This window comes from Vipera ursinii (assembly GCF_947247035.1).
Source record: "Vipera ursinii genome assembly, chromosome: 1".
Classification (NCBI taxonomy): Eukaryota; Metazoa; Chordata; class Lepidosauria; order Squamata; family Viperidae; genus Vipera; species Vipera ursinii.
In genome coordinates, this window is record NC_139512.1 from 68,844,457 (window position 1) to 68,869,390 (window position 24,934).

The following is a 24,934-nucleotide window of genomic DNA, read 5'->3' on the forward strand; positions in this document are numbered from 1 at the left end:
GGGAATGGCTTAGTGATCGGCTATCTTAATGGCCAAACTCTTCTTCTTCGGGCCAGAGGAGTAACTCTGGATCAAACGGAGGGCTACCGCCCTTCTGCGATCGTAGAGAGATAGCCTCCTCGTGGTGGTCACCCCTGCAGGCGACTTTTAACCCTTTGCATGATCCTCCGAGGAAGAAAGTCCGGACGGCAGGGGGAGAGCTTCTCCTGGCACGTTCGCCAGCGTTGCGTGCGCAAACCGGAAGCCCTATTTTGCTATTAACCATGCATATTTCTGTTTCAGGGAGTGAAACCATTGGACCTTTTCGTCCTTTTAAAGTACAAATTGCGATCCATCCTTTCCAACTCTGCATGGATTAGCTGATGCAAGAGGAGAGCCTTTTGTTGGCTTCATACTTTCTACCTCCCGTTCTGCTCTTGCATTTGCAATGGGTTGGTTGCTGATCTGACTTTAACAGGCACCGAATCATGAGTCTTCAGGCTCATCCAAAGTCTTCAAACAAAAGAGCTGGAAAGCGGGTTGCATTTTTTAGTGAGCAAGATGCTCTCCTGAAAGAAGCTCACCAGCAGCAACAGCAGCAGCAGCAGCAGCTAAAAGAAGGACAGTATTATGGCCACGGAGGGAATGTGCCTCCCACCCAGTCCATGGAGCTGACCAAGGCTGGGGTTTTCAGCGGTGTTCCCAGCAATGCTGCATTGCTGAATTCGGTGTATCAGGACAGAGGGGAGGTGAGGATGACACCCCAGCAACTGGCTGCTGCCAAGTGGCAGAGTTCCCTAATGGGAAACCGGCTGCCTGAGCGAAGTGAGGCAAATTGGCAGCCTCAGCCCAGAGGGTGGAACCATGGCATAGTTTATGGTGGCAGCCAGAAAGGAGGACATCCAAATGCCAGCATCCCAGATTACTATGGCCACCCAGATGCCCTGAAAAGGAACAGGGAGAAAGGGGGAGTGGTATCACAGCTGGACTTGTATGGGGATGCTGTCCAGCAGATGCTATCCCAAAAGGCCCAGTTGGAACAGCAAGCATTGGCCAGGCAGCAGGCCCAGATGAGCTCTTTTCAGCAAATGCAGCAGCAGCAGCAACAGCAGCAGCAGCAGCAGCAGCAGCAACAGCAGCAAAATCAAAGCCTCTCTCTGCAACCTTTCCAGCTGGCTTTTGGTCAGCAGGGCCAGAAGCAGGGTCTTCCTGAGTTGTTGCATGCTCTTCAACAGGCTCCCACATCTTCCAGCCCAGCTTTTACTGCTCAGCAGAAACAGCAGGCTCTTCCACAGCTGCAGCTGTTTGAAAACTATTATTCCCAACAGCAGCAGCACCACCACCATCACCACCACCAACAGGCAGGAGTGCAGACTTTTGGCCTTCAGCCATCGGCTTCTGTACCACAGCCACATATGGGAGCACCCCCTCAGCCTGTTCAGCATCATATGGTTTCCCATCAGTTCCACCCAGTTTCTGAGAGGAACCAGGAATTGCTGAAGGCTCTGACAGAGCAGAACCCTCAGGCAGTGCTACCACAGGCACAGATCAATCTCCCAAGGAGATCACGCAGGCTCTCCAAGGAAGGTGTCCCACCAATACCTTCTGGAGAAGGAACACTGGTCTCCAAGGCAGCTGAGGACTACCCTGGGAACATTGTGCCAACCCATCCCTGGCAATCACAGCAACACCCTGAAGTCCAGTTCCAACCTCAGTCTGAAATGTTCAGTCACAAGGAAAGTTATTCCCAACTAAGTAGGGAAGAACTAGACCATGGGGACATGCCATCGGGGAGTCAGCCAAGCCAGCCTGACATGGAGATGGGCATGTATGAGAATGCCCAAGAAGCAGGAAAACAGGTGGCTGCCACTGACGGCATTGGGCCCAGAACGAATGACTTTGGTGCAGTTAGAGGAGGAGTCATCCAGAGTACCCGGAGGAGACGGCGTATTTCTCAAGAGGCTAACCTCTTAACTCTGGCTCAGAAAGCTGTTGAGTTGGCTTCTCTTCAGAATGTCAGGGTAAGTGATATCTCTTGACTTGTTCTTTGACTGTTACTCTTTTTCATTTTCTGAAGTGTTGGAAGTAGCTGGCAACCTTTGATGATCACTTTGTTTTCTTCAGAGATGTGTCTTCACAACCCTTCATCTCATTTTCAGAGGTTTGTTTTTGTTTTCCTCACATATTTCTGGCAATTGAAGAGAAGAGAACATACCTGCATATGTTTAGATCAACAAGGACAGTTTGTGTATCCCAGTGGTGTTCATACTTGGCATCATTAAGATAAGTGGACTTCAACTCCTAGAATTCTTAAAGGTGCCAAGTTTGAAGAATACTGGTCTATCTCTTTCTGCAGAATAGCAGTGGACAGTCACATCAAGAATAAATTGCTACCTGAGAGAAGCGTCTTACTGTTCTCTTTCTTAATTTAGTTACACCATTTATATTTTATAAATGGAAGGGAAGCACATTTGGAAAGTAGAAATGAAAACCTGCAATCCAGCTAATGGATTTAAACTGAGCACTTATCAGTCAGATGGCAGCAAATTGACTTCAGCTTGGATAACCAGTGGTCCATACTTTCCACCATGCTAAGAACCTTTGCATATTAATCCACAGATGAATAAGGGACTTGGAGGCCCAGAATCATTAAGTAAGAAAGGGCCACTTAAGCCTAGAAGTCTAGCTGTCTGTTCATTCCCAACACTACATTGGCCAGCAATGGAAAGCAAGACACTTCTACAGATCATGGTTTCCACCACTGAACTGTTTACTATAACTAAAGCCTCTTTCTCTGTCCTCCAAATGCCTTTTAACTCCTGCAAAAATAACTGTCTCCAAAATTCTGCAATTCCCTTCAAATAAAAGATTGATGTGATGGTTAGACAAATCACAAGTTCTAGTACCTGAATGGCATACAAGAACAAGTTCCCTAGTCTGTCTTCTCACCCATGTCTAAACCTGCATTGATTCTGGCAAAGTCTAGCATCACTTTTGCCCTTGTATCTGCTGAGCTTTAATTCTTTTTTTAATATCGTACAATACCTACCTACAATAGCGCCTACAATAACTTTATTTCCAGATATGGCATTTATTGTAGGTGGCTTTGTTATCACTTTTTCTCTTTGCCATGGGGCAAAAGATTTGTCTTTTTCATCTAAAAATGGAAAAAATATTTGATTTAACCAGTGCTATATATATATATATATATATATATATATATTCTCTCTCTCTCTCTCTCTCTCTCTCTCTCTCTCTCTCTCTCTCTCTCTCTCTCTCTTTATATATTTAAAAAGAATAACTATTGACTTTTTCTATTTTTCTAATATCCAGAAAGCAAAGAAAGAGGGGAGAGAAAAAAATCTTAGGAAGTGCATATAAACTCATACATTAATTGAAGAAAGTTTGGGGTTTTTTTGATAGATAGGCTAATGGAATAAAATAGACAAAGAGTCCCTGTGTATAAATATTAGCAGGTAAATCAAGTTTTCTTACCAGTAGGAATAATTGGAAATTAAGCAGTTGCTTGTTCTCTACATTTCTAACTATTCCTCCAGTTTTAACTCCCATGAATAAAATATAGAATTGCCATTATATAATCAACAATCTCCCAACATTGTGGTCTTAAATTTTTATGATAATAAAAACACATAATACCTACTTATATTCTTCCCTGTGGGAGCCAGTTTGGCGTAGTGGTTGAGTACCAGGCTAGAAGCAGGGGACAATAAGTTCTAGTTCGACTTTAGGCATAAAGCCAGGTGGATGACTTTGAAGCCAGTCACTGTTTCTCTGTCCTGGGAACTAGGTAATAGCAAACCATTTCTGAAAAATCTTGCCAAGAAAACTACAGGGACTAGTCAAGGCAGTTGCTAGGAGTCAACACTAATTCAAAGCACTAACCTTAAACCCCTCCCCTCCAAAAACCAAAAACAAATCTCTTTTATACTGTAGAGATCTTGGGTTCTCTGTTTAGTCGTAGTGAGAGTACCAATTGCATTCCCTATTCCTATCTCATTTCTTTTTTGTGTATTCTCTAAGCAAATTGCTTAATCTTTTGCCATAAAAGATTAAGGGGTTCAGGGGTTGCCACAAAGAAGAGGGAGTCAAGCTATTCTCCAAAGCGCCTGAAGGCAGGACAAGAAGCAACGGATGGAAACTAACCAAAGAGAGAAGCAACCTAGAACTAAGGAGAAATTTCCTGACAGTTAGAACAATTAATCAGTGGAAAAACCTGCCTCCAGAAGCTGTGAATACTCCAACGTTGGAAGTTTTTAAGAAGAGACTGGCCAGCCATTTGTCTGAAATGGTCTGAGCAGGGGGTTGGATTAGATGACCTCCAAGGTCACATCAAACATTATTATTATTATTGTTGTTGTTGTTGTTTTGAGGTGGCCAAAAGCATTTTTATAATAATTTTCTGACTTTTTCTTTGTTTTTTCTAGTGTCTACCTCACTCCCATATCCCATCATTTTAAATTTGTTCAGTTGCTTTAAAAAGTGCTTAAAATTACATGGGAACAAGCCCCAAACAGTTTGGAGAAAATGTTTAGTTGAGATTTCTCAGGAATACGAAATAACACATTTTTCATTTTAGTTGAAATTTGAAAGGCTTTTCTTCTATGCACTCGCTTTTTAAAGTTGAAATAGTTTTTCTCTGGATAGTGGACTGCCAAAACAAGAGTACCACATGCTAATATTCTATTGATTTCAGAAGTAAGACCCCTTTTCTTTAAAAATACATTAGTAACTTGAAGGATTTCACTACTTGGGCTTAAAGAGCCGATCTTTGGATAATTGAATTTCTCTTGCCTACTGCTCAAACATTTGTTACACGTTTTCTTTAATAGAACACAGTCTTTCAGATGACTGCCACATTTATGGGTATGTTTCATCTTGTGTCTAGCATGCTTTCCAGCACATAGGATATATGCCTAGTAAACAAAGAAAAAACAACAACAACAACAAATTGGGGTTTGTATAATGTATAATTTATCTGTGATGCTCCTTTTGGGGTTGATTGCCTATACTCTACTGGTCATTCCCAAAATAATCCTGGCCATGCTAATAGGAAATTACGAGAGTCTGATTTCAGAAATATTGCAATAGAGCAAATTGGGAAGGCTAGCAAAGACAGGTAAGAAAGTACCATGTTGGTTTCATTTTATGTTTAGATACAATAAGAGGAATACCTGGGTATTCTATTATGTGTATCACCAGTGCATTACATAATAGTATATCCTACTCCTCAGTCTCCATTGCATTGCATATAAGTAATTACAATGTAGTGTTCCAAACGTTTGTGCACGTTCACCCAATTATGCATGAAATAATATGATTTTTGTTTCCATGATAAAATTATTTCTTTCCCAGAAGAGTAATTTTAGAGTAATAGCACTCCTGCACACCAGCATTGGCCAGATTCACTCAACAAACGTTGGAAGTTTCTGGCTACCTCCTTTTGTAAAGGAGTAAAGGGTAAAGTGCTGCATAAGCTTGTGGCTTGCAGTTGCTTGGGTGCATACTTGTAAAGTGGATTGCTTGAAACATTAAACTGAGCTTTAAGGTCATTTCAAACTAGATGCTAAAGAAAAAAGTGTTTTATTTTAGGCATGTTGGGTGGAACGGTGCAAAATTTTGGAAGCTGCATTGAAAGTTATTCATAATATAGTTAGAGCCAGATCAAAAAGCATGGGTCATCCTAATGTTGGATGTGTTTCATTACACACAAAGGGGTGCTTATGCAGTAATCTTTACATGAAAAGTACCAGATATTACCCATTATATAGTACTGCCATTTGCCTGTGCCATTCTTCACTAAAATGATACAGTCCAAAAGAATATTCCCAGAATATTCAATGAGTCAGATAAAGTCATCTGGAGAACATCTAAGGAGAGTATAAATGCACATCCAAGCTTCTGTGCCTGCCAGAGTGCCATCTACTGTCACTAGCCCTATAAGAAATATTCCATAAGAGTAAGAGAGGAATGTAGGTCATTTTGCAAAGTCCACCTGTTTTGCAAAGTCCCTTCTTCATGAAACAGCTGTTGGTCACCAATGAGCTTTAAGAGAATGGCCCTTAATTATTTATGGATTTCAAATAGCCACCTTTCCATTACAAGAGTGAAAAACAAAACAAAACACAAATTAATCAGAAAGTGATTTGGTTCTTAAGCATTTTGATATGGTTTGTTGTGATTTTATTATGTTAATTTTGTAAGCTGTTTTAAAGTTATCAAGCCATGGTACTGTACATAAACAAGCAGTAGTGTAATTGGTAAGGAATATATACCCAATGGCTGGAGGAAAAGGATTGAGGATTAAGTGCCCATATTTTATATTATGAATGGTTGTATTCAACTTTTTATCATCACAATTTTTAACTTTTGTGTTTCTGAACAGTGAAACTTCTTTTTGACCTAGTTCTGTTGTTTGAAGGCTAATGTCCCCATCTTTAGCTTTTGCCTGCATTGCAAAGATATCATTTGTTTTTGGCTTAGCTTGATATGTTTGTAGTTTATATTTTAACTATAAGTGAAGAATTGCTTTTTTAGCAAATCATGCTTAAAATAATCCATGACTTGATACAGTGTGAGATGTTATCTATTGAAAGGAAGGCTGATTTACTTCCCTTGCTCACTGGAAGGTGACAATATCAGTTTTCAGTGTGTTATTGTCAAAGACCAAATACTTTAATGTGCACATGCTTTTCTTTGATTTCAGGAATCTGAAATGTCAGAAGAAAAAAACAAGAGTGAAGCAACAGCAGCTGCACCAAGAAGTGTTGTAGAATTTGCCAGCTCTTCCCCAGCCTCAAAGAGAGTCCGGGAGGATAACAGCCATGTGCCTCTCATTATTCCCGTGTCTGTGCCAGTGAAGAAGCTGGATGCCCAAGATACCACCAGGGAAAAGGGCGAGGATGGGAAGCAGCAGCGGTTCCTAGTTAATGATCATGGGATTGCAGACAGCAAGCCTTCTGTGATTGTCACCCGGAGGAGGTCCAATCGTAATTTGAATATGGACACATCAACTCAGGTAGAGTTGGGGGCTATATAAATCCTCTAAGCTAGAGATGTTAATCTTCCCCCACACATTTCCCTTTATGTCAACAGTCAGCCTTCCCAAGACAATTCTCTCTTAGTCTTAGGAAACAGGATAAGTACTTTAACAGTGGTGCCATTGACTAAAGAGGTTGGTGGGCTGCTCTTCACTGAACATCTGGCTGTCGTAGACAGTTTGCTTTGGTTTCATGTGGGACACACGAGGATGGGCTCACTGGCCTAAATTCTTCTTTCTAGCTCCATGTTTCCGTGAACATGGAGCCTTCCAGCTGTTGGTTGAGGCAACTTATTTGGAGGCTCTCAGGCTGTAGACAATTATTTTGACCTGGTTCAGAAATTGCAATACATTTTTATTGCTGTGCAGTATTTAAATATCCAAGGCTGGGTTGACTTAGTGACAAGATTTGTTCCTCTAGTTCAGACATGTCAAACACAAGGCCCGGGGGCCAGATCCGGCCCACGAAGTGGTTTCATGCGGCCCGCGAAGGCATCCTGGAAACAATGAGGGAACGGCCCCCACTGCCTTGGCCCTGGCCCAGAGACCCTCCTCCTGCCAGAGACCCTCAGATCTGTCCCACTCCAGCCCAGGCTCCCATAGGCACCCTTGATGCGAACAATGTAGAGCTGGCCACGCCTACCCAGTAGGCCATACTCACTCTAGCCATGCCCACCCAGTAGGCCACACCCACCCAGGCCATACCCACCCGGCCCCCTGAGGGCAACCACAATGCTGATGCGGCCCTCAATGAAATTGAGTTTGACACCCCTGCTCTAGTTCTTTCGTCGAGGGGAAAAAGGGAAACAAGGAAAGGACCAAGGGGTGTTCTCTTTGACGACTGGAGCTGTATGTATCGGATAGTTTGCATTGAAATAATGCATGGATTTTGTTTAAATTTTACACATAGTTTATTTTTGTATGGGTTCTTTTTTTTTTTTGGTAAATGTTATATGTTGTAATCACTGAACTTTTCCATGTAAAAAGAATAATAAATGATAAATAGTGGTGAATGACAACTACATCTGTTTTTCAAAGTTTTTCTCCAATAGATTTTTCTATTAAAGCTCTTTTTACCATATAATAAATGGATTTTATTTGCATGGAATGATCCTATTATTTTTCCTCCCTCTGTTATTATTTAATTTTGGATGGAAGGTAATGTTATTTAAAAAAATAAATACAATTTCCAAGAAGAGGGAGGTTGGATAAAAATTGTCCATGTAAAAAAATACTTTTTTTATTCCTTAACTTAATACAGCTAATGCCGTTTTGCTAATTTCGTCTTACCGTTCATGCTTCCTGAAGTTGTAAGTCAGTGCTGTACGTAGCTTGCAACCATTCAGCAAGCTTTATGCGCTCTTTTTGGAGTAAATGCACTAAAAAGGGAAATTGAGGTCTTCGACCTTTTTTTTCTCTTTAAAAGATGCAGTATAATTTGATAATGTTACAGAAATAACAGAATAATATTGACCTAGTTCTGATAGGTAAAGGTTTCCCCTGTCTAGTTGGATCTGACTGTAAAAGGCAGAGATCCTCTCTGTTTCTTAGCCGAGGGAGCCAGCATTGTCCAAAGTCTCTTACGTGGTCATGTGGCCAGCATGATTGTACACTGAGGCACATGGAACATTGTTGCGTTCCCACCAAAGTGATACCTGTTTATCAATTCACATTTGCATGCTTTCGAACTGCTAGGTGGGTAGCAGCTGGGGCATGTAGGAGCTTGGGTCTCAAATCCAGGCTTTCAGCTTCCCAACTGATAAGCCCAGTGTCTTTAAGCGTAGAGCCATCGTGCCCCGAGTTCTGATAAAACCAACAAAGAAAATGCTAGTATATTTTGGCTGGTTGGTTTACGTGTCCCCGTTCCTGAACAGTTCTTTCATACACGGTCCTCTGTGCCCCAGAGTGGCTTGTTTTTATTTAGTTTGATTTATATCCCACGTTTACCAAGCAGGGCAGAAGAAAGAGAAAATCTTCTCCCTTTCCCTTTGTGGGGAAGAGATTTCGGTGAACAGAGGAACATGAGGGGACAGTTCATTGTTTCAGAGATGCCGGGAAGATTTTGAGACATAAAATGTTTTCCTCTGTAAGAAACAAAGTGTATTTCTTTTTCTATATGTTTATATAGCATGAAGGCGCTGCTCCAAAAGAAGCGGATGGTTTTCCACGAAAGCCAAAACAACGACCGAGACCGGAGCCTCTCTTCATACCCCCCAAAGCTGGCACCTTCATTGCTCCACCAGTCTATTCCAATATCACACCATACCAAAGCCACTTGCGTTCACCTGTCCGTCTGGCTGATCACCCTTCTGATAGGAACTTTGAGTTACCTCCTTACACTCCCCCGCCCATTCTCAGCCCAGTACGAGAGGGCTCAGGACTATATTTCCATGCTTTCCTTTCTGCTACTGGTAGTGCAATTCCACCTCCAATGACTCCAAAAGCTGCACACAGGACCCTACTCAGATCTAGTAAGTTTCTGGACAATGTTCTTGGTTGGGATGGGAGGATTGCCAGGAGTGGATAATAGATGACAGTTGTAGATAAATTGGAAAGTTTGTTCAGGCTGAAGTATCTTGGGTTCCGCTTAGCTAGGCTCTCATCATGGTGTTCTCCAGTTACATTACTATTTCCAGGATGATTGGCTGGGAATTCTGGGCATTGCCAGTGCATCTGGAGGGTGCCAGGTTGGAGAAGATTTGTTTATACCAGGGTAATTATGTGCAAGGTATAACCAAAATATGATCTTGGTAAGCAATGGCTTTAAGTTCCTATCTTGTCTTATGTATTGAGATGACAGTTATATATAACTTAGTACATCATCATCAGTCTTTTAGATACATTGGATTATATGTTTAATTAAATGATTTTTTTTGTAGACAGTACAGAAGCCACACCACCTGTTCTCTCAGTAATGGGAGAGTGCACTCCTGTCAGCATTGAACCGTAAGTTTCAAATGAAAAAATAGAGCCATTGTTCAGTGATAGAGTTGTGTCCTTGGTCGTATGAGAAGTCGTTTTCCTAATTTAATTCCAGAGAACTTTAGCTTCTGTTAGCCCAGGAAGGAAGGAAGATGTTCTTCTATTCAGTTAGACCTCCCAGCTCAGTTGAAGAGCTGAAATGAGAAGGAAGGGTGTGAAGGCCTCCATAAGGGATATGGAGGCCTCAAGATGCTACTTAACTGCAACTTTCAATAGTTTCTGACAATGTGGCCCATGATGAGGATGCTGAGAGTTATATCAGCTAGAGAGTCACCAACTCCCTACTCATAGTGTAAATGAATGTATTTGTGTATATGTGTGCGCATGAGGGGGCCAGGATTGTATGGCAAGAATGTCTGCCTGGTACTGCTTTCCATACCGTACCTTCCTACCCAGGGCAATCTGATCCATATGCCAAAAATGATTTTTCTTCACTATTGTACCTTGAAACAGGCTTTATTAAAGACCTTCATTCATGGAACTATTAAGTTTGAATACCAGACATTATTCATCAGTATGGAGAAGCAGGCAAAATAAAAATTATAGTTCATAGCACCATTTCAATGTAGAGACACTTCCAATTATATAGGTAGTCCTCGATTTACAAGTGTAATGGAGCCTGCCCATTCCATTCATAACTCGAGAATTTGTGGGAGTGAATCTCAGTACAAAGTCAGAACTGAAGAAGCTACTTGGATGAGAAGCGAAATGTCTTCAAGGAAAAACAAAGTCCAGTTGCCTTTTGAAAAAGCACTTTGGGACAACCATGATCTGGATGACTGAGAATCTCCATATTCATATGTAGATAAGAAATTAACTTGCTATCTTGCTGATACGTTTTTTTTTAAAAAAGACATTTTATTTGGTGTTCTAATTAAGCATTTAATCATACGCCTGTTAAAATCTCTTTCCTTTGGCCTGATGCTAATGGCTTTGAGTAGAGGGAATGACTGAGCCCAGCATTTTTTCCTCTCCTGATTTCCCACAGAAATGGATATGTGATTGAGCAAGAATGTAGAATGAATGAAGGCTTTATTAGGAACATAGGCATCCATGGCGGAGTAAGAATAGGGAGTGACACACATGCATCAAGATGTCATGAAACAAACCTCACAGTGTACCATATTTCTATCAGAAGTTGGGATGTGTGTTCATGTTGTCATCTTGACATAATTGCAGTTTGTAGCAGGAGCCTATGATCAGGAGCCTTAGTCCTGGTCCATCAACAGTATCTGTAGATGGAAACTCTTCTTAAACACTACAGCTGATCGTTCTTAAGAGTCTTGGTAGAGAATTCCAAACCCTTTCAAGGCTTAAAAGAAACACTTTTAGAAGCAAAACACTCCCTGAATAATTCCAGGATAATATTGTTAATATTTGTAACTAAGCCAGTTTCCAGACTAATAGATTTATCTCTTCTTCTTTAAAATAACTTAGGAACTCAGCATGCGTTATGTTTATTTGTAATATCATTTAGCCATATTTGTTTGTAGATGGCAGATTACAGTCCTGCTACAAATGCATTTTGAATATGCGTCTATGTCATAAGCACACATACTCTCCTACATTCATTTTTATATCTGTTGAGGAAATTGTTTAAATGTGTACGTGTTGCATATTCCTCTTGTTCTAGCAAGGGGCTTGGGATGCTCTTGCTGATACTGGACTTGTCAAATAGGCAATGGTGATACCTGCCCAAGTCCATTAAATAGATGGAATAGTTTAGCAATGATTTAAGCTTCAGGCACTAGAGTTGAAGTCAAGTCTGATATGCAGATTTAACAAGCAGTCCTGTCTTCGACTGGTCCCTTGAATTTCCCATAATTATCACTTAGTATTTTAACAACATATTTAGCAATTATCACATAGCAGATGAGTTGTGTAGAATGATAAAAGCATGTGTGAAGAAATTTGCCATATTTGTGTCTTCTTACATGTAAGTAAATAGATTACAGTTGTTTTCTTTATTGACAGCTTCTGAATTTTTGTTTTCTATTTTTAAAACATTTCTCCCAATTAGCATGTGTTGGCTTGCTAAGAGTAGAAAAGAAGAATCTTTTATTTGGAGGCAGTTGAAATGGTTGAAATAAATCTGGGAACAGATTTATTGTATCTATTTCACATCATGGTCACCCGTGAAACTGTCCTTTGTTTCAGATAAGCAGGCTGTGCTTTGGTGTATCACTGTGTTGGTATTCATTTATTGTTCAAGGCGGATCAATGTGGGGCCTCGTTTTCAAGCAGAAATCCCACTGCTTCGAGATCGATCTCTGGCAGCCTCTGATGTGGCCAAGGAGCAATTGGTGTGGCAGCCCTGGGAGGAACTGGAAAATAATTCAGCAATCCAGGAGAATGGTAAATTTATATATCTATATCTGAATGGCCATGAAAACAAGGAGGGAGGGCCATAGAACATCTAACAGTGACTGGATAGTCAACTCAGTTGTTGGCCTTTGATTCGCTGTATATATTAAAGCTTGCACCAGAGCAAGGAACTGTAAATGGAAAATCGTTGTGAAAGTGGAAAACCTGAGAGTAATTGTAATAATTGAAAAATATTATTCTTTGTCATTTTGTCCCACGTTTAAAAAAAAACATTTAACTTTATCAGAAGCACATAAAATCTGACCAGACTTTTTAAAAAGTCAGTCAATAAAAATCAAATTGGGGTCTCCCGCTGGCAGCTTCTCTTCCTGCAGCTCACCACCCTCCTCAAAATCTGCTCCATTGTTGAAACTACAGAGAAGATTCTAGATGGTTTTTTTTTTGTATAAAAATGAAAAGTGAACTTGTGATTATGTTTGATGACTAGATGGTATGGATTTCAGAAATAAGAGTATTATAATATAAAATATACCTGCTGGGAAGAATATTGGAAGCCACTTTCTTTTTTATTTTTCTTTAACTTTTTTTCATTTTTGTACTTTTTTCTCCCTCTGCTTTCTTTTTCTCTTTTTTCCTTATCTTTGTGTTTGTTTTTATACTCTCTTTAAATAGCTTTAGTAAAAATTAGACAGACACGGGCAGAGTGTTAAATGAGAAAAAATTCATGCGGTGTCAGATACTGTCCCCAAATGCTAGTAGGCAAGTAAAATATTAGCTAAGTTAAACTATTAGGTCATAAAGTCAGTAGGTCATAAAGATGCCATTAGTATTAAATTTAACGTAATGTGATTGACTTGCTTAAAGGGGTTGCCTCAAAAAGGGCCATGCTTTGTATTTTTTGACCCTCTTCTCTTTTGCTGTCCCATATAATGCCCATCATCGCAAATCTTAGAAGTAGTTCTTACCTCCTGGATCCCAACATTCTAAAGCAAAATCAAAACTAATTGGATATTTTCCTCTTTATTGCCACTGCTTATTTTGTAAGGGATAAAATGACCTGCAGTCATACTTTTCTCATAAAATGGATATATTCTTCTGCCCCTGAATGGACTGGGATGGATATGACAATATCATAGTAAAAACCAGGACATCAAGATTAATCCATGTTACTGGGAAACATGAATGTGGAAATTGACCATTTTGGTCCTCTATGGAGGGTTGATATCCATCAACCCAAGCTAGCATGGCCAGTAGTCAGAAGTGATGGACATATTAGGATCTAACCACATTGTGAAGACAGTAGGTTTTCAGTTACGAGGTAGTGGGGACCATTAATCACAAAATGATGGGAAGCTTGTCTCTGTGTGCATCAGCCAAATTGTACATATATTTGCTGGTTTTCTTCTTAAATGGATGTTGTTTATTTCATCTGTCTATTTCATAACACGATGGGACTTTCTTTTAAATATAACAGTGGACAACCTGGTAACAGCTGCGTGTTCAAGCATATTTCCTGGTGGTGGTACCAATCAAGAGCTGGCATTTCACTGCTTACATGAAGCAAAAGGAGACATTGTGGTAAGACTCCAGCAGCTTCTGATTGGACTGGAAAATTTGCTGATAAATATACAATTCTGATGTCTAGCAAGGACTAACAATATTGTGGCTTTGCAAACTTTCATAAGAGGTTTTACTACCCTCTTGTTAATACATTTGTGATAGATAGTGCATTCTATCTTTTACCTATAGCTGATTTGAAGGGGGCAAATCAAGAGCTGCTGGCAGCTCTTCTAGGTATCTTCTTCCCTTTTCCTTCTGCTGCTCATGATGCATTTGCCTATAGCCCGTCATAAACTTGATATTAGTAGTCCCAAAGGTACTTTTTCAAAAGGCAATTGGGACTTAGTTTTTCCTTGAAGACGTTTCACTTCTCATCCCAGAAGCTTCTTCAGTTTGAAGACTTCAGCTGCATAGACATTTGCTATTGATAGGTCAGCCTTCCCAACCTGTTGCCCTCCAGTTAGTATTCCTAGCCAGCGTCTGTAAACAGGTTGGGGAAAGTTGCTTTAAGTTAATAGTGCAGGAGATATTTCCAAAGCTACACTTTGCTTGACTTTGTTTTAAAAATAAATGACAATTGTTTGGGCTTATTTAACATGCAAAGCCATAAACTATGTTTTACTAATTGCAGTGACGGGATTCCTAGTATAAGCAGAATTGGATAAATGACATTATGGTTTAGCTGTCTTACCCGTCCCATGCTGGAGCAGATCCTTACATTCAAAATGCTCCCAGTCCACTACTACTACCTTCATTATAGGGCTAGGAAGCCTTTCATCTGAAACCCTGAGGAGCAGCAGTCTTGTCAGCATACACAAAATTCAGGTTATCTGTTACCCTCTAAGAGTGGGTCTGTCTGTCTAATATTGGCATGGGATTGGTGTCATCATGGAGAAACTGAACTATAAAATCTGTGTAATGCAATTGTTTTACTAGAAATAATTAAGGTAGCGTATGTAACTTTTGATAATATTCTCAGTGAGAAAAATAGAAGTTGGAAATATCCGTGGCTACATTGTGCTTGATTCTGTTGATTTCCTGGAAGGTCTAGAATAATTTTGGCATGTATTTATGTCCTTGCTGTGAAATACTGTTTACTTGGGCATGATTAAACATGGGCGTTAACTGACTCTGCAAAGAATGATGATTTAAGGCCTCTTAAGATTTTTTGGTTTTCTTTTTTAAATTGTTATTCTTAGGCAAAAAGTTAGCAGGCACCATTATCAAATGAGGTACATAGTTTAGGAATAGATATTTAATTCTTTTTTATATATAGGATTAAACTAAACCCCAAGAGGAACAAAAGGGAGTAAATGTAATCCTGTACATAAGACTTATTATAGGAATGCTTTTGGATGTCACTGGTAAGGCATAGTTTTCTTGTGACATCATTATATTTAGCAATCCTTACGTCATCCAAAAAGTTACCAGGGAGATTATAGGTGGTCCTCGCGTAATGACCATCGTTCAACAGCTGTTCAGACTAGCGATGGTGCTCAATAAAAGGGTACAAATCCTCGTAGTTGCAGTTGTTGCCACACCCCCATGATCATTTGATTGCAACCGGGTTGCTCGATGCCCGGTTCACAATTATAACATTGCAGCGAGCCGCGGTCACGTGATCACAATTTCCGACAGCTTCTCGCATGCCAAGTCAAGGAAGTTGGAACCTGAAATCCTAAGATAATGACTGTATGATCCTCGTGTAACATTGGCAACTGGGACCACCAGAACTACTGGCATAAAGCAATGAATTGTGATGTTGCGCTTTTTGACCACGTCCCTTAGCAGTGGCAATTCTGGTTGCATTTGCCATTGTAACCCAAAGACTACCTGCAAAAGCATTCAGTTCTTGAGTTTAACAACACTAGAGCCCATTATTTTAACCTGCTAGAGCAGTTTTATTGTGGGTGATTGTCATTCTTGCTGGATTAATAGGTTAGCTTTTTAAAGCTAGCTTTTGATTGACAGTTGATTTAAAGCTAATTTTTGTTTTTTTAAAGAAGCCCAATGTTAAACTTCGTATAGGTAGTCGTCGACTTAGGACTACAGTTGAGACCAGAATTTCTTTTGCTAACAAGACGATTGTTAAGTGAGTCGTATGCAATTTTGCTAGCTTTTTTGCCACAGTTGTTAAGAGAATCACTGCGGTTGTTCAGTGACTCACATGGTTGTTGATTGTATCTGGCTTCTCTCCTTGATTTTGCTTGTCGGAAGCTGACTGGGAAGGTCGCACATGGCCATCTCATGACTGTGGGATGCTACAACCATTGTAAATATATATGCCAGTTGCCCAGCACTCAAATTTGGATTGCATGATAATAATTAATTAATTAATAATAATAATAATAATAATAATAATAATAATAATAATAATAATAATAATAATAAATAATATAAAGTTGGAAGGGACCTTGGAGGTCATCTAGTCCAACCCCCTGCTCAGGCAGGAAACCCTATACCATTTCAGGCAAATGGCTGTCCAGTCTCTTCTTAAAAACCTCCAAGTGTGACTGGTCCTAAGTCACTTTTTTCAGTGCTGTTGTAACTTTGAATGCTCTCTAAAAGAATGGTTGTAAGATGAGGGCTATCTGTAAATCAACGATAGTTTGCAGCGGAAGGGAGGAAAGGAAATGGGTAATCTCCAGGAGGCTTAGTCAGTTCCTCTCACAATAAACCGTGATTATATTGCTGAAATGTCCTAATGGTTTATATCTGGGAGGATTATGAATAAAAATTTGAATGGGAATCATTCACGGCTCAAAGGCTTTCAGTGGCTTGTGCAAGTTTCTGAAGCAGCAGCTTTGTGCACTTTGGCCCGATAAAAGTCCTGATAGGCTCTTTAGCCTTTAACGTGCTGTGTGATTCCTTGTTCTTGTTAAACAGGCTAGGGCTGTGTCACTTCACTTATTTCAAAGACTAGTTGAAAGGATAAATTAGCCAACGGTATTCACTCTGATTCTTACGAATCAGGTGGGCCCTAAACCCTAAATATACACAGCAATTAAGCAGCAGTGATCAAAGATGTTTAGTAAATAGCGAGAGCTTGTTCAAGTTTTATTATTTGAGCTGAAACTGGTTTTTTTTTTCCCCTTCAGGCTACTTTGACCAAAATGTTGCTGAAGAAATCAGTGCATTCGCCGAGCCACCCGCTGGCAGATTACCACTACACTGGTATGCTGCAATAAGATAGTAGCTGCTGTTTCTTCTCTTCTTCCTAATTTTTTAGGCATAAAAATTTTTTAGAATCATTACCCTGGTAAATTTGAGGAACATTTTTACATACAGGAGATAATTTCTTCATCTTAGGATACTGCTATTCTCCAATTTAAGCTATGGTTGGCTTTAACGCAGTTTACTTTTAGAAATAATGTTGTAAATACATTTTCTGGTCTACTGTGCATATGTGCATACATAGGGAATTGTGAAAAGATGAATCAGGCTATTAATAAGGAACAATTGTATGTTTAAGGAATCTTAAGTATAATTGAAATACATTTGTGCATACAAGGTGTCTCCAACCTGCTGCCTCTGAAGTAGATTGGACTACAACTCCCAGAATTAGTAGTCACATGACTAGGAATTCTGGAACTTGTAGGCCAGCATTTCCAGAGAATAGCAAAATTTAGAATATTAGGGTTTAGAGGCATTGGCTGTTTCTGTAATCTCAGCCTGTTTTACCACATAGGAAAAAAATTCCTACTGATGGTTTCATCCCTGCTAAAGAAAAAAAAATGGACACAAATTTTGTGGTTTCCAACAGTTCTCTGAAAAGCAAATGAATGTTGAGGTCACACTATGATATTTATGCTTCTCACTTCATCTAATATAACATAGAGGATTACTAGGTTTATCTGTAGCCAGGATCTTTCTGGAAAGAAGATAGTAGTGCAGGAAGTTTGGCAATCTGAAGGTGTCTTTGAGGACTTCTGAGGATAAGGAAATCCCTTGACAGCAATCCTTCTGATCTCTGTCAAATCTTAATTCATTTAAATAGATTTTGTTCACTTTCTCTGTGACAGGTAAAGTGAGAGCATGGGAAGAAAATGTATTGTGGACAGTTGCTGGAAATCCCTCCTAGAACAACTAACCTGAATGTACGTTATGTACATTACGTGTCTCTCTGTTCACAGGCTGTAATATTTGACGGAAACAAATCTAAACCTCTCTTAGTTCATAGAAATAATATTTCAAAAACTTCAGGTTTTGCTTACTGATCAGTATTTTATTATTTATTTACAATAATGATATACTGGGCAGAATCCATAAGATGTGACTTCTATCTACAGTAATTTATCTTCGTCTCACCTATCACGATAGCACTGGCTAATTTGCTCTGATGTCACAGGACGATTGTTGGGAGATGTGCACAGTCCCTGTGAGCTCTTTAAACTTAACACTGATCTGAGGTCACTAAATTTTTGGCAAGGCGGGAAAATGCTCAGTGGCATGTGTGACCCTATAAAATGTAGAACAGCGCTGTCCAACCACAGGACTTCAGAGCCTATTGTTCGTGTTGTACAACTTCAGTGGTAAAACCAGCGCACCTAAGAAACCATTGCCCTAAACAGATACTTGTCTTGATTCAAAGTCGGTTATGATTGTGACGAGAAGTTCTTATGTCCCTCCATTTCATTCCAAATGTGTTTTTCCTTGGCTCCTTTCTTATGTTGAAAAGCAAAACTAAAGTTTCCCTTGAATTGAGCTCGCCATTTGGACAATCTATGTAACATGGCGGTGTTTGCTATGACTTCTTTCTGGGCTATTGTTTTTTTTACTTCCTCATTTGTAAAACGCTACCCATCCAAAGTGTTTTGGACTAGATGTATAAAATCCAACCTTGTTTCTATATGTTGTCAATTTGTGAGTAAGACTTCAGCATTTTGGGTATTCAGATACAATTTTTTTTAAAATTTCATTTAACATTAATTATCAGATTCCAGTTAAAAAGCTTAATTAAAAAGTAGCTTCTGATTTAATCCAAGAATAATAACTTTAACTGAAGGAGGATAACTGAAATGTTGATGTAAGATCTGCCATAACAAAAAATATTTTTGTGTTGGAAAATAAATAGGGCAATGGAATTATGTTCCACTCTCTCTTTTTCCAGGGTCAGACAGCTGGAGTGTGGCTGAGAAGAAACACTTCAATAAGGGAATTGCTATTTATAAGAAAGACTTCTTCCTTGTCCAGAAACTTGTAAGTCTTTTCTCAAGTCCCTAACTCGTGGCAAAAGAATTGACCAGCACCAATAGGATATATAAACATGTCTCTGGCTGACTAATTTTGCATGGTTTTGATTAATCACTAGCAAAAAGGGGCACTGCTTAAAGCTTACTTGGAGGAGCTTCCAGTGCAATTTTGGGAAGTGAATGGGACCAATCTCTGGAGCCTCCTTCTCTCTATGTGGAAATCTAATGGTGTGGCCATTGGACCTAACCTTTAATATTATCTTTATTCTGGAGTCTGGTATTAAAATACCGGACTCCAGAATACAGGACATATTAAATATTAGATATCAAAATACTACTTGGGGCAGTGATGCTGAAATGTTGATAATTTTAGTGATTTACTTCGGACAGAATAGAAAAAAATGGAGCCCTGACATAATCTCTGCCCTTTCACGAGAGGAGTGAACAAATTGGCAGACTTGTTCTAAAATAGTTCATCATTGTTTCTTCCTCAGAATGAAACAGGAGGATAGAGTTAGTTGAAGAATATCTGATTTATGTGCTACTTCATGTGAAAGAAGGAGTGAAGGCTTAGCCAAAAATTAGTTCCTTTTTTTTTTTGCTTTTTGAGCCAAACTGTGAACATCCATATGTAAAATCTATGTTCATCCAGAACCATTTCACGGATGCCCTCAAATTATATGCCTAATATATTGCAAAACAGATGAGCAACTATCATTGCTTCAGTGGTTGCATCAGATTTCTTTATTTAGAATTTAAGTTTTCATAATCAAAGCCATATTAATCCAGCAAAGCATTCAGCTGCCACCACAGTCTGAAAGGGCCCACTGTAGTTTGCTTAAAAGTGAACTTCAGAGTCTCATTTTTCATATGTAGCAACTGACAAGTGGCCTTTGAAACCCAGAGATCAATTTCCACACTATTTATTCTCAGATTTGTTGCACATATGCCAACCTTCAGGACAATAGGTCTGGATAGTAGCTAGGAGTTTTGAAGCTCATGAATATACCCAGAGAATTTGTGTGCAGTATAATTGGTTTTTGTGTTGAAATTTGACCTGTTTGATTGGTAAACAACTCAGTGATTCCCTAATAGTGTAGATTATAATTCCAATTCCTGTAAATCACATTGGCTGGTTTTCTCCTATAGGATTCCAGCCTAATCAAGGACTTGTGAGTCAAAATTAGCATCTAATTATACATGAGGTGCCCAATTGCAACAGAGAAATTCAGAAAGGAATATATAAAGTAATGTAGAATAATAGGTTTATTATTAAGAAATTGTATTATTTGAAATTTAAGGTATAAAAGAAAGAAGGTATTTCTGGATTGGCTAATAACTTCCACTTGGCTCTGTAATAGGTTTTGGTTATACTCAGGACTATCCCAGGACCAATCAACTGAAAATTTTTCAGCCATCACAATACAGTATAGTCTATTGGTGTTTGTGATCTCAATCCATGCATCCCATTGTGGAATCAAGCGAATGGTCACCTATTTTATACCCTTATCTTGGAACTATCCAAACTGGTCTTTTTTATTTTTATTTTGATGATATTTGTGTATAATGCTGGGTTTTAGACAGTAAAAAGCATTTCTTGTATTTCCCTTTTAATGCACTATTCTTAAGCTGCTGCCATATTCTGCTATGATCTACTTTGCCTTCAGTTTCTGTTTTAAAAAATGTGCGTGGAACGCTTTAGATTTCCAGTTTTCTAGTCTTGTTTCAAGCTGGTTTTTTTATAGTCAAGTTTAGATTCTATTTCTGCCAATGCCCCATTTTTTTCTCTGAGATTCTTTCAGTAACATTTCTTTACTAGCAGTAGGCCTTGTAATCATTTGGAATTCTCTGATTCCTTTCTCTCTTCCTTTGTTTCTCCATCCCACAATACTGCAGATAAAAACCAAGACTGTGGCCCAGTGTGTAGAATTCTACTATACTTACAAAAAACAAGTCAAAATAGGCCGGAATGGGACTCTCATCTTTGGGGATGTTGACGCTACTACTGAAAGAGCTGTTAAAGATGAAGCTGAAGTAGATATAAAGGTAACAGATACCAAGCAGGAGCTTTTGATACTAAAAATTATGCTAGACCTCATAGAAGGCAGGCAAAGGCATGGAACTTGAAACAGGCATTTTCTATTGCTGCAAATTACTATGCATGTATAAAAAGAAATATTCAGAGAAAACCAGAAAATTGCAGAGTTCTACTTAAATCGCATTGGCAGGAGCTATTAGAATGGTGATTGAATGTGTCAGCCTTACTATTTAGACCAGACAAGAAACATGATCAAAATAAGCTAACTCTATTTTATTGTCAAGCTACATTAACAGAATTTTGTAAGTCTGAGGTCACTTTTACAGCTCAGGGACATGGGCAGGGTATCTTCTGGGTCTGTTGTTCCAACCACTATGCAATTGCAGGCTTTGCTCTCCTTTAGCTGACTGTTCCCCTAGGAATCATCTCTTTGTCCTGTCTCCAAAGTTCATTCCCACCTACCATTACAGAATGAGCACCCTATTGGATTCATGTATATTCCTAATCTGTGCTGAAGTGATTATTTTTAACATGCATTCCTTTTTTACTCTTCTGAAGAGCTCCCATAGGCTTACACGTACTCTTCCTCCCAGAACATATAACGAAGACTATGAAAACACTGAAGATGAGGATCTTGAAGAAGTTGAGGAAGACATGCCAATTAAAGAGGAAGCAGTGGAAGGGGACGAGTTGTATGGCAAAAGCAGCAATTTAGCGCCTTCCAAATCAACTCCTCTTCGAGAGGTTGAGGAACAAGTAAGTGTCAAATGAACCACAGTCAACAATTTCTGTCTGGAGCATTTCTTATAAAACATCTGACCGGTTTTAGCAGAATCAATGTAATTTTTGTCCTTAGTTAATATCACTTAGTGACATTCATTATATGAATAATTGTCTGGCAGCTGTCTGATGCTTTCAGTCAAGAAAGATGAGTTTAGAAGTGTAGATACAAGTAGTTCTCTGGTTACAACTCTTTGTTCAACAACTGTTCAAAGTTATGATGGTGCTGAATGAGGGGGACTTAGGACAAGCCCCCGTGGTCATTACAATTGAGATCTGGATGCTTGGCTCCTGGCTTGTGATTACAATATTACAGCAAGCTGTGGTCACACAATCACAATTTTTTATGTTCCTTGACTGGATTCCCACAAGCAAAGTCAATGTGGAAGCTGGCAGGAAGTCGGAAATTGTGATCACATGAGGTCCTCACTTAATGACTTGCCTGGTCCTTACTAACAATGGCTACCTGTAAACTACTGAAAGTGCTGCTGCTATGCAATACAGTCACATGACATTGCACTTTATGATAGTGTCTCTTAATGATAAAGAGTTTCCAGCCTTGCTTGTCATTGTAAGGAGAGGATTACCGGTATGTAATATTTTTAATCAGCAAATAGTTGTAACACACTCCCTCCCCCCCCCCCCGGCAAATATTCTTAAAATACAATTTGGGTCTTTTTATGCATTTTTTTCAAGGTTACTGAACTTGGATTTCCAGTCAGTTGGAGAAACTGTACTTGAAAACTTTCAGAACATTTATTTTGCCATCTGGTGATCTTAATGATACTTTTGTGTAATATTCATTTTATTTTTTCATACCTTTTCTCAAGGTAGCTTATGGCAGAATACTTTTGGCTTTGAAACGTTTCTTTTAATATAATGTGATGTGTATACAAGAGATGAGTAGTCTCCTTGTTTACTTTACTTTATAGGTCAATATTGCTTTCATAATTTGTACTTAAAATACACTGTGGGGAAAATGCATCTATCTCTATGCTACTATAGTAGTTTCTCACCGGTTTTGCAAAAACAAAAACAACCCAAACTCTTATAATGTTTTAACAGCCCTCAAGAAAAACTCCAAGAGGAACTCAAAATATTCATAGCTTATTTAAGACATGATTAAAAAGCACTCAGTCTGTAATGTATTGAACCCATGAAGTCTGAATTTTTAGCTTAATAAAAATAACAATTGTATCAATACTTTAATCACACCAAACTGTTTTCTGATCATTGTTAAAGTTTTTTGAAACCAGCTGGGTGACTTTGGGCCAATCACTCTCTTTCAACCCAACTCACCTCACAGAGTTGTTGTTGTAGGGAAAATAAGAGGAAAGAGTTATTAGGTTTGTTTGGCACCTTGATTTTAATAATAATAATAATAATAATAATAATAATAATAATAATAATAATAATAATAATAATAATAAAAATAAAGTAAATGAATACATCTATTCCATAGGAATATTTTTACATCCTGTAATAATAGTGTCTTATTCTGAAGGCTAGTAATCTCCATATGGAAAAACATCTGGAATCTGGTGCCCCAGGAAGAACAGAAATCAGAGGCAGAACTTCAAGAAGGACAAAGGAGGCACCCATTAAATATCGGAAGACTTCGCCACCAGTGCAAAAGAGAAGGAGAAAACCGAAACCCAAACAAGACACGGCCAACAAAACCCAGAATCAAGAGGAGGAATTTCCATGTAAAAAATGTGGCAGGTAAACTTGGGAAGATTGGAAGATGAAGAAAATTTCTGACATACTTTCTTCTATCCAAAGGAAAAATGAATATGGAATTGAAGAATATTTGCTAATCTTAGTCTAAGATAGTATTCCTCAATCTGGGTAGCTTTAAGAAGTGTGGGCCTCAGCTCCAACATGTTAGCTGCAGATTTCTGGGAGATAAAATCCACAGATTTTAAAGTTACTAAGGTTGAGAAACACTGATCTTAAGGCAAATGGTATGCTCCAGGCATTTTGGATTAAGCATTCTACATTTCCTTGATAACTGGAACTGATGAGAATATTTAGAAGCCACCACGTTGCCTAATCTGCATATGTGTGAGGTAAAAGGATTTTGCTTTTTTTTAAAAATTGCTCACACGATTACATTTTTCCAGTTATGAGTTGTTAGGATATGATTTAATTTCTGTCCAGTCCCCCTGCCAAAATGCTTTCTTCTACTTTGGATGGCTTTCACGTATGAACAGAATGATGTAGAGGTGGAAAAATGCTCTAGGGGATATCTTGAAGGAATATTTCAACAGCTTCCTAGATAATTATCATCCTTTTCACTGCAATAGTAGGCACCAGTTCAAGACTGAACAGGATTAAGCATCAGTTGGCCTTGAGTTTGCACATATGTTTCAATTTGTATGTCTCTCTCAGTTAACTGGAGCTAGACATGTTGGTGACAGGAAGCATCATTAGAGTGGAAAGTTAACTTCTTGTCTAGACTGATAAACCCAATGAATTATGAATCTTATCAAGCATTTAAATGATGACATGAGTGAAACATATCCAATTTATTTCTAATTTATGCTAGGAAAGATCTCTGATCCTCATGGGCTGTAAACTTGCAAGCAAAAAGGGTAGGCTTTGTGGTAGAATATAGGTAGAATTGTAAGGACTACCCACTTGTTCCAGTTTGCACATAGGTACCTGATAATCTACTACTTCAAAAGTCTTGTAAAAAATAGCTCATAAAAGGCTTCTATGGAAATCATAATAATCATGTGAAATATAAAAGACCAGAAGCAGATGAAAGGAAGCACATGTGAAATGCTTAGATACTAAATAACTAGATGCAAATGATGTCAATTTATGTCAAATTTGTTCTATAAAGAACTTCAAAGATTTTCAAAAATTGTGATTGCAAGATCTTTCACATATAATAATCATTGCAATTAGTCTCTTCAAGCGTCTAGTGCACTTCATGTGTGTCCTTTTGTTAGCAGAGATTTTTTTCATCAGTAGCTGCTCTCAGTGTGAAAAGTACTACTAGGTGATGCCTCAGAA

At 38.8% G+C, this 24,934-nt stretch overlaps 1 protein-coding gene across 4 annotated transcripts in view; it reads left to right on the plus strand.

The window, feature by feature from the left end:
* The window catches only part of MIDEAS (mitotic deacetylase associated SANT domain protein), an 81,005-nt gene that overhangs the window by 45,938 nt on the left and 10,133 nt on the right, over window positions 1-24,934 (plus strand). For 3 of the 4 annotated variants that reach the window (XM_083350571.1, XM_083350573.1, XM_083350572.1), the window contains 11 exons: window positions 283-2,000; window positions 6,704-7,015; window positions 9,165-9,507; window positions 9,916-9,982; window positions 12,231-12,373; window positions 13,818-13,921; window positions 17,002-17,077; window positions 19,014-19,102; window positions 20,992-21,141; window positions 21,692-21,889; window positions 23,418-23,635. In XM_083350571.1, the coding sequence (XP_083206697.1) occupies window positions 468-2,000; window positions 6,704-7,015; window positions 9,165-9,507; window positions 9,916-9,982; window positions 12,231-12,373; window positions 13,818-13,921; window positions 17,002-17,077; window positions 19,014-19,102; window positions 20,992-21,141; window positions 21,692-21,889; window positions 23,418-23,635 (3,233 nt within the window). In that variant the 5' untranslated portion in view covers window positions 283-467. The remainder of the gene's footprint in view (window positions 1-282; window positions 2,001-6,703; window positions 7,016-9,164; window positions 9,508-9,915; window positions 9,983-12,230; window positions 12,374-13,817; window positions 13,922-17,001; window positions 17,078-19,013; window positions 19,103-20,991; window positions 21,142-21,691; window positions 21,890-23,417; window positions 23,636-24,934) is intronic. The other variant, XM_083350574.1, reaches the window with a different exon arrangement.